Here is an 18,787-nt window from a genome sequence, read left to right on the forward strand (position 1 = left end):
ATAAAATTGTTATAACTATACCTCTGCATAACATTTTAAGCTTATCAACATTATTGGAAACAACACACCGGTCTTTCCTTTTCTTTCACCATGGTTACAGTAAAGCCAAGTGCTACATACGTCGTCATAATCTGGCACGGCTAAAAAAAAAAAAAGCGTGTTCCCCGAGGTCACACGTACCGTGTACCCCCAGGGGGACCCGCCCCACTATTTGAGAAGGACTGCCTTAGGCTGAGACCTTTTGGAGAGCAAATTATTCCGGACAGCAGATAGCTGTCTGTGACTAAAAGACTACCTAAGACCTTTGGTGTTTGCGCCTTAATGGGATGATACATTGGCTGTGGTCACTGCAGATTGGAGGAGTAGGATGAGGCGTCGGAAGGAGGGCAGTGCAATCTGCAGCCTCTCATCCGTAACTCTGTGCAGGCTAACGAGGGGGCCAAGTCAGAGTACTCTGCTCTGCTGGGCCTTGACGGGCTACAAACTATCCAAGCCTGTCCTTTCTCACATGGAGCTGTTCTTTTTACTGTTGCTTCCTACTCCCACTCATGTTGGTAGCAAAAGATTGAACCTAACAACCAGTCAAACCAATTAAAGCGTCTTAGTTTTAGGGAGGAATTGGAAAACTGTGACAGGTGACCAGAGCCGCCTCGCCCCAAACGCAGAACACACGCTCTTGCGTGATTAAGCGCAAGTAAAATGTTAATTCATAAATGACAAGGCTCTCGTGGCGCACACAGTACTGCTTGTTTTGCAAACCTGAAGGTGCTGGGTTCAAATCCCTGTTGTGGTTGAGGTAGCAAAGTTTATAGCTTTGTTTTAATTATGTTATATTGTTTTTTGTACCCAAAAAATTATAGTGATTAATAAATAAATTTTCATTAAAAATGAAAAAAAATATTTATTTCCCTTGAATTTGTTTTAGTGCACTAAAAAAAAGAGCAGACAAAATATAATATGAAAAAGTTTAATTTCATTAAAAAATAGTTGTCTGTCCATGCAGCTAGTTAGTTTTACTTGATAAGACATCCTAAATTAAGATATATATATCTTGAAATTAGCAGGACTTTTAAGTTAGACATAGGTATTTAATTCTAATAAAGCAATATTCAACTTGCAATTCTTAAATTAGGCATCCTTACGATGTTACGGAATCTTTAAACAAGACTTTCCATGTGAGAAAACCCAAAATATTTTATTTGAATAGCTGTTTTCTCAATTTTATCATTTTTGAACTAGAATAGAAAAAATATAATTATTCATACCAAAAATTGTAATTATTCTGTAAATCAAATCAAATCAAATCAACTTTATTTATAAAGTTGATTAAAGTCATTGACTACAAATAAGTAAATAGCTCTTAAAATTAGGTACATTTCTAGAAATAAAATTGTAATTCTTGGAAAGTGGCAAATCATGTGTACAAAACATGCATCAAATTAAATTCATCTTTGATGAAAAGGTTTTAACATCATTTCACATAAATAAAAACTCTCGCTAATCCTCGCTAGTTAGCTAGCTAGCGGCTAATGCCCCCTTCACAGTGTTTTAGGTACCGGTACTTCTAAATCATTCATCCTCGCCGCCGAATAAAGTAAGTTTCTTACAAGTATCATCCCTGCAGGACGAGAAATATCGAAACACGCTTCACTACACACCATAGGAGGATACAATAGCTAACCGCTAACAGCACGCTAGCGCTCCTGAATGTAAACAAATGGGTGGAACTATACAAACATCGACTGTAATGATACCAAGTATAAGTGGCGTATATAGTCGATACCACAATGATTACATCAATATTTTTTATTATCACAAATGTTTTTCTCATTTCATTAATGTTCATAAACTACTTGGTATTGGATCAATACCCCAAATTTGTAGTATCACCCAAAACTTATGTAAATTATCAAACAACAGAAGAATAAGTGCTTGTTACATTTTAACAGAAGTGTAAATAGAACATGTTAAAACAGAAAGTAACCAAATATTAACAGTAAATGAAAATGTTAATTACTAATCGCGCCTTTTTCTACTGGTTGCCCCTCCTATTTTTGACAAAATAATAGAATGACACAATATGTTACTGCATACGTCAGCAGACTAATTAGGAGCCTTTGTAACTCGTTTGCTGACTTACTACTAAACGAGAAGTTGTCTAGTATGTTTTCTATCTTATTTAATGCCAACATTCTTCTTTGAGTGCAATAAGGAACATATGTTTAATGTATCATAAGATTTTCTGTTAAAATAAAGCCAATAATGACATTTTTTGTGGCCCCCTTTATTTTTGAAAAGTTTAGAAATACATTTCAGTTCAGATACAGATATCAAAATATTAGTATTGGGACAACACCAGTTCTGACCGTTATTAAAATGTCAGTGTAGCATCGAATTTAGTTTGCGTCTCACCAAATCAAATGAATGCATCACTGTCGCCTTTGGCCAGCGTTAATAGATCAGAATATTAATAATAATGAATGTCAAATGAACAGATTACACGTTTCTAGGCTTTTCAAATGTTCTTGTTGTCAGACAATATATTCGGTATATTAGACATGTTTCGACAGTCATCTGCAGTCTTCTTCAGAATGGACACCTGACCACTGTTCTTATAGGCGTGACCAACCAACCAGGCAGACCTGTCAAGTCTACCTGGTTTGATTGCTAATGGAGAAGGGAGTCCCAGGTATGCGAGAGCATGAATGCTCCCTCATCCCGATTGATGGTTTCCTTGGGCCATCCAGGTAGACTTGACAGGTCTGCCTGGTTGGCCACACCTATAATAACAGCTGATAGGCAACACATCACAGTGGTCAGGTGACATTTCTGAAGAAAACTGCAGATGACAGTCGAAACATGTCAGGTAAAAATTCCATCTAATATACCGAAAATATTCTTTGACGACAAGAACATTTGAAAAGTATATGAATAAGAAGACATAATTAACTTTTTGAGCAACATTTTTCGAAGCCTTGAAAAAAACACACTGATTTTGCACAAAAAAAAAAAAAAAAGAATTAAAAGTGTACAGATGTGCATTATTTCCTCCTCTCTGTTGCTTTTTCTAAGAACCTGCAACTCGATGCTAATGATGGCCAGGAGCGTCCCCCGGAGCGCCAAAAAGTCAACAGGCATCAATGTCACACCACTCAGCTGTCACATGTACTTTTATATTTACTATTTCTTCATTTATTCATCCTAATGCCTCAACCTTTCAAGCCCAAACATATCATTAATGCATTCACACGTGAAGTGCTAAAGGGAAAGTATTGATGTCAAGTAGAGGTCAGCAATCGTGAAGCTGCTTAAGCAGGTTGACGGACGGCTGGGAGCTCTTCAATGCATAATTCAGCACCTTCAGAAGGAATATGCATCAGCAGAATAGGATTTTAACATGATTCAAGCTTAAAAGTGATGAAAAACAAGTTGATATAATTTATTTTGCATGAAAAAATGCATGTCAATACAGTGTTTCCTGCAGGAATACAAACTTATTTGTGCTTGGTTGCAGGAAAGGGGTTAGATGACATCGTCAAATTTGTATAATTGGCCATGACGGTTGAGTGAGTAATTTTTATGGAAAGTGTGGGAAACAAAAAGTGAGCAAATAACATGAGAAGCAAAACAAATATGTTTAGGAATTCAACTTTCTTACTTCTTCTGGGTTTTTTTTTTTTATTTCACAAGGAAGACGGAGCCACCCAGTAGCACCAGGTAGCTCCAAATCGACCATTTATTAGTGTCCAATTTTCTGAGAAAATGTGCCTTTGCATTGCACAAATGCTTTGCAATCCACGGCGTCAGACCTCAGCTCAGGGAGCATCGAGGGATTCAGTTTTTGAACATTTTGCTTTTCTTTGGCTTTTGTGTTGTTTTTGTGACACTTTTTCCTCACACAAGATTGATGTGAAATTGTGCAAATTGATCTTAGTGAGATTTGAAGGAAATTTGCATTGTATAAATGTGACTGTGGAGAAATATTTACACCCAGTACAACAGGGGTGTTTAACCTTTTTGACCTTAAGGCCCAACTTTTCCACGACAATGGGGCCTGGGGACCACTCAAATATTACAACTGAACTAGTAATCTTACTCTTGATTTTTATCGCATTGAATAATTATATCTAACCTTATCAATTTTGATAAAACCATGGGTTAATCGCAAAGGTTATTTATTTAACACATAAACCTTAGGCTTAGGTCAGACTGATTAGAAAAATAAGTACTAACCAAATATACTGCATAAGAAAGGACTCATTAATAACTGATGAAAAATGAGTGTACAATTATGTAATGTTAAAATAAATACCCTAATAATTAATGTTTCTTAACTAAACTGTCAATAAAATTAAAGTGCAAATAAAAATACAGCTTTAACACTTTAGTCATAATTTTTGCGCTAAAGAAACTTCTCTATGACTTTAGCTACAGACTTCTTTTGTTTGTTTGAGATTGTCATTACTGCCACAAGTGGTGGAAAAGTGTATTACAACGGAGTACCGCTAAGGCCCATACAAACCACAGCTGAAAAACAGATACTTTTTGGCGGGGCTCTCGCGGCCCAACAATGGTTAAGAACTACTGCAATACATAATATATAGATCAGGGGTTCTTAACCTTTTTAAGCTTGTGGCCCAACTTTTCCACGACAGAAGGGCCCAGGTACTATTCACTGAATCAACTGAAATATTCGCACTGAATTAGTAATCTTACTCTTGATTTTAACGGTATTCAATAATTACATCTAACCTAGTTTACAACCTTGTCAAATAATATGAAACCATGTGTTAATCACAAATATTATCTATTTAACATAAACCTGATGCTTAGGCCAAGCTGATTAGAAAAGTAAGTACAAACAAAATATTATGCATAAGAAGGGAGTCATAAATAACTGACAAAAAAATAAATTTACATACAATTATTTTGTGCTAACATAAATAAACTAAATTGAGAATGATAGCTCCAGGCTTCTTCTGTTTGTGTGAGGTTATCATTACTGCCAGAAGTGGTAGAAACGTGTAGTACAACTGAGCGCCGCTGCAAATCATACAGACCACAGCTGAGAAACACATTTTTTATGCGGTCCTCTGCGGGGTGCACGTGGCCCAACAGTGGTTAGGAAACACTGATCTAGACCACAAAGAAGTGTTTTAATGTAGAAAAAAAGTACCTTTATTATGAGTCTAGAGAGAGGATATATATCCATCCATCGCATGGCCAACACAGATAGACAGACAACCATCCATATAACGACAGTGTCGATTCCAAGGCATAGTATCTGTATATGATCAATACTAAAGTGATTAAAGCAGTATTTCTTAAAAACAATTTACAATATGTTTTTGTCATTTTTGTTCATGCTTAAAAACTCAGGGACTAATTCTCTGGACAGGGGAGGACTTTGAGGACAAAAACCAAAGGTTTTAAATGAGTAGATAGTAGTTTTTGCTTTTGTTTAGTTATTGTGTACTATTGACTTTATTTTCCTCAAACAATTGGTTGGAATAAAAGAAAATAAGGAAACAGTTTAAGTATTGTGCAGATACTGTTACTTTGTCGTGTATTTTTTCTGATGATAATTGTGATTAAAATTTACATTCAATACATGTAAACGGTTTCAGCAGATCTCGCCTATAGATTATTGGTATTGGATTAGGCAGCATAAAACACCCCTAAAACATTATAATACAATTGGTGCCAGTCAATTGTTTGTAGACATTTACTCTTTAAGGTGTCTCTGGGTTACTAGAGGATCAACATACAGTAGGTCCCTTGTCAATATTAAAGGGGAACTGCACATTTTCTGGAATTTTGTCTATCATTCACAATCTATATAAGACAATAACATATATGTTTTTCCTTTTTTATGCATTCTAACTTTTAAATAAACCCTAGCAAAAGTCAGCTAACAATGGAGTAAATGAAAGTCGCTCTATTCCGCCTATTAAGCGCTCTAAAAACCTCCATCACAGTTTCATGCTGTAAGTATATATGTAATGCAGTAACAGGAACATTCATAATAACGTAACATTTACATATTTGGGTCATTTTAAGCGTACTGTGGCGTACTCATTTTACAGAAGCATCCCAATGTTCGCTTTTCCCTTCAACAACATCAATAACACTACGCATCATGCAGACTCCATGACCCCACGACTACTTTGGGAAAAATGATGATGCAGAACCGCATATTTCTGAGCCTGAATATACAGAGGATGATCTACCAATTTTAAAAGCTCTGTGCTAAACAGATTAAACTAATTAAACACTAAGCATCATGCAGCAGTATTTGCTAAAACAATCACTTACTGTACAATGTCTGCTCTCACTGGGATGTCGACTGATGGGATGTGTACATCTTCCTGTTTCGATGAGGAATTAATCATAATCCCCACGCAGGTTAAAAAAAAGTGTCTTTTGGTGTCTTTTTTGCCATCTTTGGATCTAAGTTGAATGTCAAAGTTGACTCACTTCTCGGTTTATGGCAACAACTTTCTACTGTACAAGTGAGAGGCATGATTTATAATCTCGACTTTTAGCCACTCAGAGGCAGCAGCTGCAGCTCAGTGTGTCAGTACTGTAGCTGCATAAGCTAGTTAGCTCTCTGTGATTGTGATTTTGGCACCGCTAAAAGTAGTTTCTCTGCGTTAGCGCTTATAATAACAATATTGCGCATACTTGGTTAATATTCAGGTCATGAATTGTAATTGTTTCCGCTTTTTGGATGTTTTTAGAGGGCGCAACAGAGTACTCCCATTGGCTTCATTGTCGTATTTTACGACTTAGAATGCATAAAAAAAAACATATGTGTTCTTGTCATACATAGGGATTGGGAATGATAGGCAAAATTAAAAAAAAAAAAAGTGCAGTTCCCTTTTGAATTAAACTGTTTTGGGACGACGTGGAAGAGTGGCCGTGTGCAACCCGAGGGTCCCTGGTTCAATCCCCACCTAGTACCAACCTCGTCATGTCCGTTGTGTCCTGAGCAAGACACTTCACCCTTGCTCCTGATGGCTGCTGGTTAGCGCCTTGCATGGCAGCTCCCTCCATCAGTGTGTGAATGTGTGTGTGAATGGGTAAATGTGGAAGTAGTGTCAAAGCGCTTTGAGTACCTTGAAGGTAGAAAAGCGCTGTACAAGTACAACCCATTTATCATTTATTTAATTTGTTTTTACCTTAAATAATGGTTAACTTATTTTTTTCCAGAATGGTACGCATTTGCAACGTTTTCTTGGATCTAGTTCTGCCGCATTTTTTAAGCAAGTGCAAATATGAGAGAGGAAATTTAACCAAGTAGAAGCTCAATCTCTTTTTTCTAATTACAAGTTGTTTTTGCCTGCTGTTGCTTCCCTCTGCGGTGACAAGCAGTGTCTCCACAGTCCCCTTAGTAGGTGATCTTGTCGCTGATTTTTTTTAAATTTATTTCCCAGTAAGTGCAAGCAGCACAGGTACTGACATTTTAATGACAGCTACTGCGAGGCGCACCAACATCGAAGCGTCTGCATCTTCCCACGGGCCTCCGACGTCACTCAAGCGAGGCGCTTTAACTAGGAACCAGGTTGCCAGCCTTGTCTGGAAGATTTGGATTTTATTCCTGTCAGCAGTTCAAGGTGTCCTCTCTTATTCTATATTCAGGTACCAGGTAGAAAACACCTTGGCTGCCACATAAATAATACAGTAAAGCCTCTGTATTCTGTGTGATGCTTGCCACAGGGGAGCTCACAACTCAGCAGCAGTGATGCTGTGCACGTATTTCAGATGGGATGATTCCGCCGGTGGATGTGGATCACAATCGCTTTGCCACCGGACTCATCCTCCGGCAGGACATTTTTGTTTAGTGCGATGGTCGTGTCCAACTTGGCTCATTTCAGGTTCGGTCAGTCGTGCCTGGCATTTGTAATTTTTTGGAATTCCAGGTTCAAATAGTCCCCGTCATAAAACCCCTATCATCTGTACATGCAGTGTTTTGCATAACATGGTAGTGATACAGTAGTACTCTTTTAAGATCTGTCGACCAACTGCAAGGCCAAGTCCTGATTTTAATTACTAAATTTTTAATTTTGTCAAGAAGAAATTTGAGACCCAAAGGGGTAATTTCTATGAAAAACATAACTACAGTGGAACCTCAATTTACAAGCATAAATGGTTCTTGAACAGGGTTTCTACATTGAAAAATGTGCATAATAAGGAACAATTTAAACATGAATAATGGGTTCCAGCTAGAGATGTCCGATAATGGCTTTTTTGACGATATCCGATATTCCGATATTGTCCAACTCTTAATTACCGATTCTGATACAAATCGATACTGATATATACAGTCGTGGAATTAACACATTATTATGCCTAATTTTGTTGTGATGCCCCGCTGGATGCATTAAACAATGTAACAAGGTACTCCAAAATAAATCAACTCAAGTTATGGAAAAAAAAATGCCAACATGGCACTGTCATATTTATTATTGAAGTCACAAAGTGCTTTTTTTTTTTTAACATGCCTCAAAACAGCAGCTTGGCATTTGGGACATGCTCTCCCTGAGAGAGCATGAGGAGGTTGAGGTGGGCGGGGTTGGGGGGGTAGGGGGTAGCATGGGTGTATATTGTAGCGTCCCGGAAGACTTGGTGTTGCAAGGGGTTCTGGGTATTTGTTCTGTTGTGTTTATGTTGTGTTTATGTTGTGTTACGGTGCGGATGTTCTCCCGAAATGTGTTTGTCATTCTTGTTTGGTGTGGGTTCACAGTGTGGCGCGTATTTGTCACAGTGTTAAAGTTGTTTATACAGCCACCCTCAGTGTGACCTGTATGGCTGTTGATCAAGTATGCATTCAATTATGTGTGTGTAAAAGCCGCCTATATTAAGTGACTAGGCCGGCACGCTGTTTGTATGGAGGAAAAGCAGACGTGACGACAATTTGTGGAGGACGTTAAAGGCAGTGCCTTTAAGGCACGCCCCCAATATTGTTATCCGGGTGGAAATCGGGAGAAATTCGGTAGAATTTCGGGAGAATGGTTGCCCCGGGAGATTTTCGAGAGGGGCACTGAAATTCGGGAGTCTCCCGGGAAAATCGGGAGGGTTGGCAAGTATGCTCTGCACAGGCTCTAATTGCCTTTAAACCGGCGTATTAGTACCAGACTGACTCTAAGTAATGTTGCAATTGTCCATGCCAACAAAGCAAGCATGCCTGATAAAGTGCTCAAAAATAAGGCGTTTTTCGAAATACATTAGCTCGATGCTAATTTAAATTGGAAATGCCATACACATGCTACTGATTAGCATTAGAGATTTTCCATGACGATTTCAACACCTCCAAATTTAGTATTTAAAACTACAACTAAGATGCACGTTACAGTCAAACAGCTGGTGTTTAATAAGTACATTACTTGCAGTATAAACACTTTGTGGGGCTCAACAAAAGACAAGACTGGCACATTCAACTTAACGGCAAAGACTACAACAGCACGCAGCAGACAAACTTAAATGAATGCACACTTGCCAAGATATCTTGGTATCTCAACTCAAAAAAAGTAACTTATCTTTAGTTTTGTTGGCAACATCCTGACACTTTTAATGTCTCGATCTAACAGAGCACTTTGCACACTACTATCTTGTTTAGCTCATTCATTGTTTATGTTCTTTGTTTGTTTGTTTTTGTTTTTGTTTTTCGCTCTATGCTTTTTAACCTGTAAAGCACTTTGGTCCAATTTAAAAATTGTTGTAAACGTGCTATATAAATAAAGTTGCCTGGCCTTACCACTACTGCCATCTAACATCTTGGAGTTGCAACTGCATGTAAAGTCTATTATATAATACTTGCAAATGAGACTCAGAAGTGTAAGAAAACAGGAAATAATAACTGGACAGCACAGTTATCATTATCAGCTCACTGTTAAATGTTAAATAAAAATATTTGGATTTTATTATTAAACAATTACAATTTTTACCACATGAACACGCAAGAAGTTAACAAAAATTGGTACCGGTAATGTAACAAGTACATTTCTTTACTTAAATAATGATTTGCATTGCATGATATTGCGGCTTCACCACATTGCAGATTTTTGGGGGAGGATATCTTTTTATGTTTTTAAAAGCATATTCTATGTGATTTTTGTCCTTTTCAAGCATGGCAAAATGGCTAAATAAACTAAAAGTATCAATACTACAGTGCAGTATGTAGTATTGGCCACTAGAGGAGACCAAACAAATTAGAGCGTGTTGGTCAGTATCGGTGCCACTGATTGGCTCAGCTTCAGGTAGCTTTAATATATTGGATTAAAGGATGTTATTTCATGTCAAGAGGGCTCTCATAATAATGAAAAATGCATTTAGAAGGTAGTAAACAGGTTTTGTTTATGGTGTAGCTCAGTGGTTCTCAAGCTTTTTTCACCAAGTGCCACCTGAGAAAACACTTGTCTCTCCAAGTGCCACAATATTAAAATACAGTAGCATAGTAGGCCTAAATACTCATTTAAAACAAGGTAGATGTATTTATTATTTTGGGCCACTGTAACATTACACACAGTTTGAACAGTAACACTGTTTGAATATTTAATTAAGGGATTCCTTAGTGTACCACTAGATGGACGCCGCATACCGTACCACAGTATGAGAATCACTGCTCTAGCTATAAGAATATTTGACTCGCAAATAATTATTCATACTTCATGAATTTATCTGTAACCAATTACCAGCGATAAACGAGGGTATGTTGCAAAGCACACCAGAAACAGAAGCAATGGTGTGTCGCGGTAAGGCGCAAATTGCTTAACCAGCAATAATTCTAAAACCGTAAAACTGCCCATAATACTTGCAGCTACTTGTGGAGTAGGATTCAAAAAATACATCGGGAGGTTGCCTACAGCCACAGCTAATAATGTATTTTGACCCACTACTTATTATTCATATCTAATGAGTGAGCACATTCATTATAAATGTAGTGTTGGAGCTTGTTTTCACTTGCAGGGTCATTTTCCTGTGAAAACTACATCAACAATGGGATTAAGATAAAATACTTGTCTCTGTCTGCAGGCCACTGCGGAAAAACATTCGCCATCCTCAAAAGGTTCCTCAGCGGCGACGTCCCCCAGACCGAGTGGCTCGTCATCGTGGACGACGACACCCTGATCAGGTGCTGTGCCGTAGTCCACGTTTAAATGTATTCATAGCTTTGCTCACAGAGTTTGCCTCGGGATCACTTTGCAATCAAGTCAGTTCTGGTGTGAAGTGAGTCAGGCCCCACACTGCTGAACATCTTTTTTCTTTTTCTTTTTTATGTTTAAAAATCTGCGTGCATAAATTGAGACCTATCTGGCTTCACTTTCTATCTGTCAACTTGCTCCTTCATGTGGAAGCCTGTGCACGTGTAATCCAGCCTGAGGGATTATTCCAGTACATTTATGTGCGTGTGTGTGTGTGTGTGTGTGTGTGTGTGTGTGTGAAGATGATGGGGTTTGATGTGTGTGTGTGTGTGCTTCCTGCAGCCTACCCAGACTGCGAGGCTTGCTGAGCTGCTACAGCCCGTCAGAATCGGTGTGTCTGGGGGAGAGGTACGGCTACGGCCTCAGCCAGGGAGGTTACAGCTACATCACGGGAGGCGGAGGGTGAGTCTGGCAGCTTATAATGATTAAAGATAGAACGGTGGCGGCCGCAGTCCAGGGACTGCCAGATGTATAATGGAAATCCTGTTATCTGTCATTTAAAGATAAACCGCTTCAATTTGCTTCCTGCCTACGGACATTTTTAGTTTGCAGGCACAGTCAGTCAGTGAGTGCATAGTAATAATCACACAGACCCAAAGTTGAACGCACACAAAGTTGTGGGTTGCTAGTCAAACTGCCATCGGGAATAATGGAGAAAGGAATAATCTGTTCCTGGGTCAAACTGTTGCCACCATTAAACCTTTTACAAAGCTGAGCTGTCATATATGTGTAGAAATTAAGTTACCTACTGTATCATAGACTATTCCCTGGGAATGTAACAATAATCACAATTTGGTTCATTTTTGGTGCAGTGAGGGAACAAAAATGCAAAAACATACATATTGGTGTACAGCTTGTCTGTTTACACAAAAGCTGACTCCTCTCAAGTATATATTTAATAGTATTGTCCCGTATTATCCCTAATAAATGTGAGATCCTGTCGCTGTCAACACTATCGTATTTTTCGGAGTATAAGTCGCTCCAGAGTATAAGTCGCACCGGCCGAAAATGCATAATAAAGAAGGAAAAAAACATATATAAGTCGCACTGGAGTATAAGTCGCATTTTGGGGGGAAATTTATTTGATAAAACCCAACACCAAGAATAAACATTTGAAAGGCAATTTAAAATAAATAAAGAATAGTGAACAACAGGCTGAATAAGTGTACGTTATATGAGGCATAAATAACCAACTGAGAACGTGCCTGGTATGTTAATGTAACATATTATGGTAAGAGTCATTCAAATAACTATAACATATAGAACATGCTATACGTTTACCAAACAATCTGTCACTCCTAATCGCTAAATCCCATGAAATCTTATTCGTCTAGTCTCTTACGTGAATGAGCTAAACAATATTATTTGATATTTTACAGTAATGTGTTAATAATTTCACACATAAGTCGCTCCTGAGTATAAGTCGCACCCTACACTATGAAAAAAACTGCGACTTATAGTTTGAAAAATACGGTAAGTCTTGATTAGAATTAGGGGTGCTGAAATGTTTTCATTCACATCAGAAATGCAATTTTAATTTATTTAGATTCTAAATTAATTTATTCATAATTCCCCCCCCCCCGCCCCCCCCAAAAAAACGTGTTTTTTTTTACAAGTTTTTAAGGCCATCGCCACACTTAAAGGTGCTGTTTGCAACAGGCTCAAAATTAAATTTTTCAAAGCACACCATTGGCTATCGTATGTTACCATTCGTGGTTTAACAGAACACATTTGTTTTACAATAGTTTATATTTTTCACAATTACTAAGTCAATGTAATAAAAAAAAATTTAGTCCCGAATAACATAATTGGTGTTTACAACAGTCACTCAGCCTGTCTCATCCACACGTTCCCGAAGGGACCGTGTGCACACATACAAAAACAGTCAAAGAGAAGCAACAATCAATTTGCAGTCATGTTGTTATGATAGAATATGCAGTCAATGACAGCTAACGCCTATCCACATTGCTATTATTGGCTAACAACCCCCAAAGCTTGCACGTGTTACGTAGGTACGTAGTTACGTCATTACGTCCTATAAGCCATAAGAGGGCAGGATGCACCGTGTCAAATATCGTATTTTTCGGAGTATAAATCGCTTCGGAGTATAAGTGGCACCGGCCGAAAATGCATAATAAAGAAGGAAAAAAACATATATACGTCGCATTTTTTGGGGAAATGTATTTGATAAAACCCAACACCAAGAATAGACATTTGAAAGGCAATTTAAAATAAATAAAGAATAGTGAACAACAGGCTGAATAAGTGTACGTTATATAAGGCATAAATAACCAACTGAGAACGTGCCTGGTATGTTAACGTAACATATTATTGTAAGAGTCATTCAAATAACTATAACATATAGAACATGCTATACGTTTACCAAACAATCTGTCACTCCTAATCGCTAAATCCCCTGAAATCTTATACGTCTAGTCTCTTACGTGAATGAGCTGAATAATATTATTTGATATTTTACGGTAATGTGTTAATAATTTCACACATAAGTCGCTCCTGAGTATAAGTCGCACCCCCGGCCAAACTATGAAAAAAACTGCGACTTATAGTCCGAAAAATACGGTACTTTCAAAAGTTACCGTCCTCTAGGCATCTCTGTACATTTAATTTATTTACTGCTTGTATACTATACGTCATACCTCAGCAGCCAAGATGAGCTTTTGTAACCTGTTTTGAAAAGTGTTATCAGTTATATTCCAAATAATATATTGCAAGGATAGCTTTGAATCGAGAATCGTATTGAATCATGAATTTTTGCAAGATTCACATTCCTGGTCCATAGTAAGGCATTTGTGCTTAAAAAAAAGTAGAAAAGAATACTATCCATCCATCCATTTTCTAATGTTTGTCCCACTCGGGGTCGCGGGGGAGCTGGAGCCTATCCCAGTGAAGGCAGGGTAAGTATTCACACTCACATTCACAAACTAGGGCCAATTTAGCTAATCAGTTATTATTATTAATTTTTATTTTTAGTCAAATCCAGCTTATTTAATTGTTTTAAATAAGCTGTGAGCCAATAAAAAGTGTGCCGTGGGCTGTAAATGGCCCCTGGGGCCAACACTGCCAGTGGCCACAACAACAGCAACACAGCACTTCTTCATTATGCACAATTGGTTACGACGAGCGAGGTTGGAGTCAGGAACACGTGTATTATGAGAAACAAACATTACAACTCTAGTAAGTTGTTTTTTGCACCTTCTCTATGTCCTGTATTGCGGCAATAATTATGACAATTTTTTATTTGTAATTTATTTCTTATTTTTGAATGCATAACCTCAACATCACATAGATTTTATAAAACGGCATTGTTTTTTGTTGTTTTTTTACAAAAAAAAATAATTATTTCCCACTTTTAAGTGCCAGTTTGGACAACATTTAAGCCCCGGCATCGTTTTTAAAGTACCGACTCGGTACTTGTATCAGTTAAAATGTAATTCTATTCAAGTCTGGTATGCTGCTGTGTCTCGGTGCCATTGTACACTACAGCGGCTCACTCTGCCCCCTCCAAACCCTCCGACTAGCTTGAGGTTGACTGATCAACATTTGCAATAGTATGAATCCAAGATTTTTTTAATACACTCTCAACTCCTTAAGGACTTTTTTGTCCTTCAGCTACTCCATTCGGCAAAAAAAAAATCCCAGTGTATCGTTGATATATGAAAGTATTTGAAATGAAAATATTAAAATCAAACATGGATGCAGCTGAGATAGGCTCCAGCACCCCACGTGACCCCGAAAGGGACAAGTGGTAAAAAATAGATGGATGGATGGAAAAAAATCATTGCATTCAGAGTAACACAACTAAAGCTATGTCCAAAAATAGAGCAAGCATTTACCTCAAAGGACGAAAAAGTCCCCAATATACTCTGAGGGTTAATTTAAACATTTTCTTTACAATGTACAAAAATATTTCTAAAATACTTGAAAAAATACTTTCAAATGTATAATTATTTTACTTTTTTTTTTTTACAAAATACAATATATTGTTGAATTAATTGGAATGGATGTTTGATAGATTTTACAGAATGGATCCAACAGTGCGGCTCATAAAAGGTTATAAGAGCATAGTGCAGTGGTTCTTAACCTGGGTTCGATCGAAACCTAGGGGTTCGGTGAGTCGGGCTCAGGGGTTCGGCGGAGGTCAAAACACACCCGACTCATCGTGTAAATAAAAACTTTTCCCTATCGGTGTATTACGGATACGGCATACTTGCCAACCTTGAGACCTCCAAATTCGGGAGATGGGGTGAAGGGGTTTGGTGGTAGCGGGGGGTGTATATTGTAGCATCCCGGAAGAGTTAGTGCTGCAAGGGATTCTGGGTATTTGTTCTGTTGTGTTTATGTTGTGTTACGGTGCGGATGTTCTCCCGAAATGTGTTTGTCATTCTTGTTTGGTGTGGGTTCACAGTGTGGCGCATATTTGTAACAGTGTTAAAGTTCTTTATACGGCCACCCTCAGTGTGACCTGTATGGCTGTTGATCAAGTATGCCTTGCAGTCACTCATGTGTGTGTGTGTAAAAACCGCATATATTATGTGACTGGGTCGGCACGCTGTGACGACAGGTTGTAGATGACGCTAAAGGCAGTGTCCCCAAAATGTTTGTCCGGGTGGAAATCGGGAGAAATTCGGGAGAATGGTTGCCCCGGGAGAATTTCGTGAGGGGCACTGAAATTCGGGAGTCTCCCGGGAAAATCGGGAGGGTTGGCAAGTATGGGATACGGCAACAGCAGAAGTCACACTGATTTGCAGGTGTGTAATTTGTTGTGAGTTTATGCACTATGTTGGTTTTGTTCTTTGAACAAGGTGATGTTCATGCACGGTTCATTTTGTGCACCAGTAAAAAAACATGGTAACACTTTAGTATGGGGAACATATTCACCATTAATTAGTTGCTTATTAACATGCAAATTAGTAACATATTGGCTCTTAACTAGTCATTATTAAGTACTTATTAATGCCTTATTCGGCATGGCCTTATTATAACCCTGGCCCTAACCCTAACCCTAACCCTAACCAAATAACTCTAAATTAAGTCTTTGTTCCTTAGAATATGTTCCCCTAGTGTCCAAAAAACTCTAAATTAAGTCTTTGTTACTTAGAATATGTTCCATGTTACCAAAAACATATAACTTTGTCTTGAATTTGAAAAAAAAAAAAAACATTTTATTTTTCACTAAAGAAGGGTTTGGTGAATGCGCATATGAAACTGGTAGGGTTCGGTACCTCCATCAAGGTTAAGAACTACTGGCATAGTGTCCGTTTTGTTGAGCTGTTATTGAGGTAGTACCACTTGGTTCCTCAGGAGGTACCAGTGAGTTCATGCATTTCTGTAGTACTAAGTAGTGGTTCTTGCTTCAATGGTGCTAATACTCCACATAGCTCAACATACATCCCACAGTTTTTGCATGTTTATGTCTTTGTGTCATTCATAGTTTCTTGTCAAGTCATTACGATTTCCTATATTATTCATCTGTCCTTGAACGCACCATAGTAACATTCTATGAGACAAAGGGAAACGTCTTCCTTCACCTCATCTTTGTTGCCAAATACTGATGCTGGGTGTGAAATGATGACTCCATAAACAACCTCGCTCTATAAATCATCCAAATAGAAGACAAACTTGTTCTTTAACTTGAACACACAAACATTTGTACACTTGCCACTCTCAGCATGTTGGATTGGTGGAGACATCTCACCCTTCCAAGATCCTCTACATTTTAATCACAACCGATTGACAAAACACGAAAACACTTCACAGCTGCTTCGTCAATGTCGCGCTTTGCGCTGTTAGAAAGCGCCACTGCCTCCAGGATTTTACGAGGTTGAGCTCATTCTAATTCAAATGTGTACCTGCATGTTTCACAAATAAATACGCCCCAAGCTCTTGTTCTATGATTATCTACATTCCGCCATAAAATAGATTTACTGCTCTGATAAATTTCTATATTACTTAAAAGACAAATATTTTTTTCAATAAAATTCTACCCAAACATTGAAAAAAAACAAATACAAAAAAGGCAACAAGAGAAGTATCCCACACTTCTCTTTTATAAATGACATCTATACAGCAGATATGGGCATTTATATCATGTGATTTTTCTGAGTGGCTGGTCGGGACAGATAAAAAAAGATAAAAATAAATAAAATAAAAATTATATACACACACACACAGTCGTGGTCAAAAGTTTACATACACTTGTAAAGAACATAATGTTGTAGAATAATTTCTACAAGTCTTATTGTTTTGTGATAGAGTGATTGGAGCACATACTTGTTGGTCACAAAAAACATTCATGAAGTTTGGTTCTTTTATGAATTTATTATGAATACTGAAAATGTGACCAAATATGCTGGGTCAAAAGTATACATACAGCAATGTTAATATTTGGTTACATGTCCCTTGGCAAGTTTCACTGCAATAAGGCACTTTTGGTAGCCATCTACAAGCTTCTGGTTTAATTTTTGACCACTCCTCTTGACAAAGTTGGTGCAGTTCAGCTAAATGTGTTGTTTTTTTGACATGGACTTGTTTCTTCAGCATTGTCCACATGTTTAAGTCAGGACTTTGGGAAGGCCATTCTAAAACCTTCATTCCAGCCTGATTTAGCCATTCCTTTACCACTTTTGACATGTGTTTGGGGTCATTGTCCTGTTGGAATACCCAACTGCGCCCAAGACCCAACCTCTGTGCTGATGATTTTAGGTTGTCCTGAAGAATTTGGAGGTAATCGTCCTTTTTCATTGTCCCATTTACTCTCTGAAAAGCACCAGTTCCATTGGCAGCAAAACAGGCCCAGAGCATAATACTACCACCACCATGCTTGACGGTAGGTGTTCCTGGGATTAAAGGCCTCACCTTTTCTCCTCCAAACATATTGCTAGGTATTGTGGCCAAACAGCTCAATTTGTATTTAATCTGACCACAGAACTTTATCCATGTGATCAGCAGCAAACTTTACACGAGCCTTAAAGTGTTGCTTCTGGAACAAGGGCTTCCTTTTTGCATGGTAGCTTCTCAGTCCATGGCGATGCAAAACACGCTTGACTGTGGACACTGACACCTGCGTTCCAGCAGCTTCCAATTCATTGCAGACCTGCTTTTTGGTGGTTCTCGGTTGACGCTTGATCATCCTGACCAATTTTCTCTCAGCAGCAGGTTATAGCTTGCGTTTTCTTCCTGATCGTGGCAGTAACAAAACTGTGCCATGCACTTTATACTTACGAACAATTGTCTGCACAGTTGCTCTTGGGACCTTAAGCTGCTTTGAAATGGCTCCAAGTGACTTTCCTGACTTGTTCAAGTCAATGATTCGTTTTTTCAGATGTGTGCTGAGTTCCTTTGACTTTCCCATTGTCGCGTTTGTAACCAACTGCATCACATGAGCCCTATTTAAATGGGCTCAGAGAAGTCAACAGGTTTCGTCAATCATAATCACTCACATGAAGTTAAGAAGCCATGCCATGAAGCTAATTTGATTTGATTGTAACTTTTCTACATCACCAAAATGGATAATGTTTGTCAGTGTTTTTCAAACTTTTTTGAGCCAAGGCACATTTTTTTCA

At 38.1% G+C, this 18,787-nt stretch overlaps 1 protein-coding gene across 2 annotated transcripts in view; it reads left to right on the forward strand.

The window, feature by feature from the left end:
• b3glcta (beta 3-glucosyltransferase a) overlaps positions 1-18,787 on the forward strand; it is a 136,082-nt gene that overhangs the window by 111,658 nt on the left and 5,637 nt on the right. For both annotated transcript variants that reach the window (XM_061972636.1, XM_061972637.1), the window contains exons 12-13: positions 11,035-11,134; positions 11,487-11,606. In XM_061972636.1, the coding sequence (XP_061828620.1) occupies positions 11,035-11,134; positions 11,487-11,606 (220 nt within the window). The remainder of the gene's footprint in view (positions 1-11,034; positions 11,135-11,486; positions 11,607-18,787) is intronic.

Source organism: Nerophis lumbriciformis, linkage group LG17 (assembly GCF_033978685.3).
Source record: "Nerophis lumbriciformis linkage group LG17, RoL_Nlum_v2.1, whole genome shotgun sequence".
Classification (NCBI taxonomy): Eukaryota; Metazoa; Chordata; class Actinopteri; order Syngnathiformes; family Syngnathidae; genus Nerophis; species Nerophis lumbriciformis.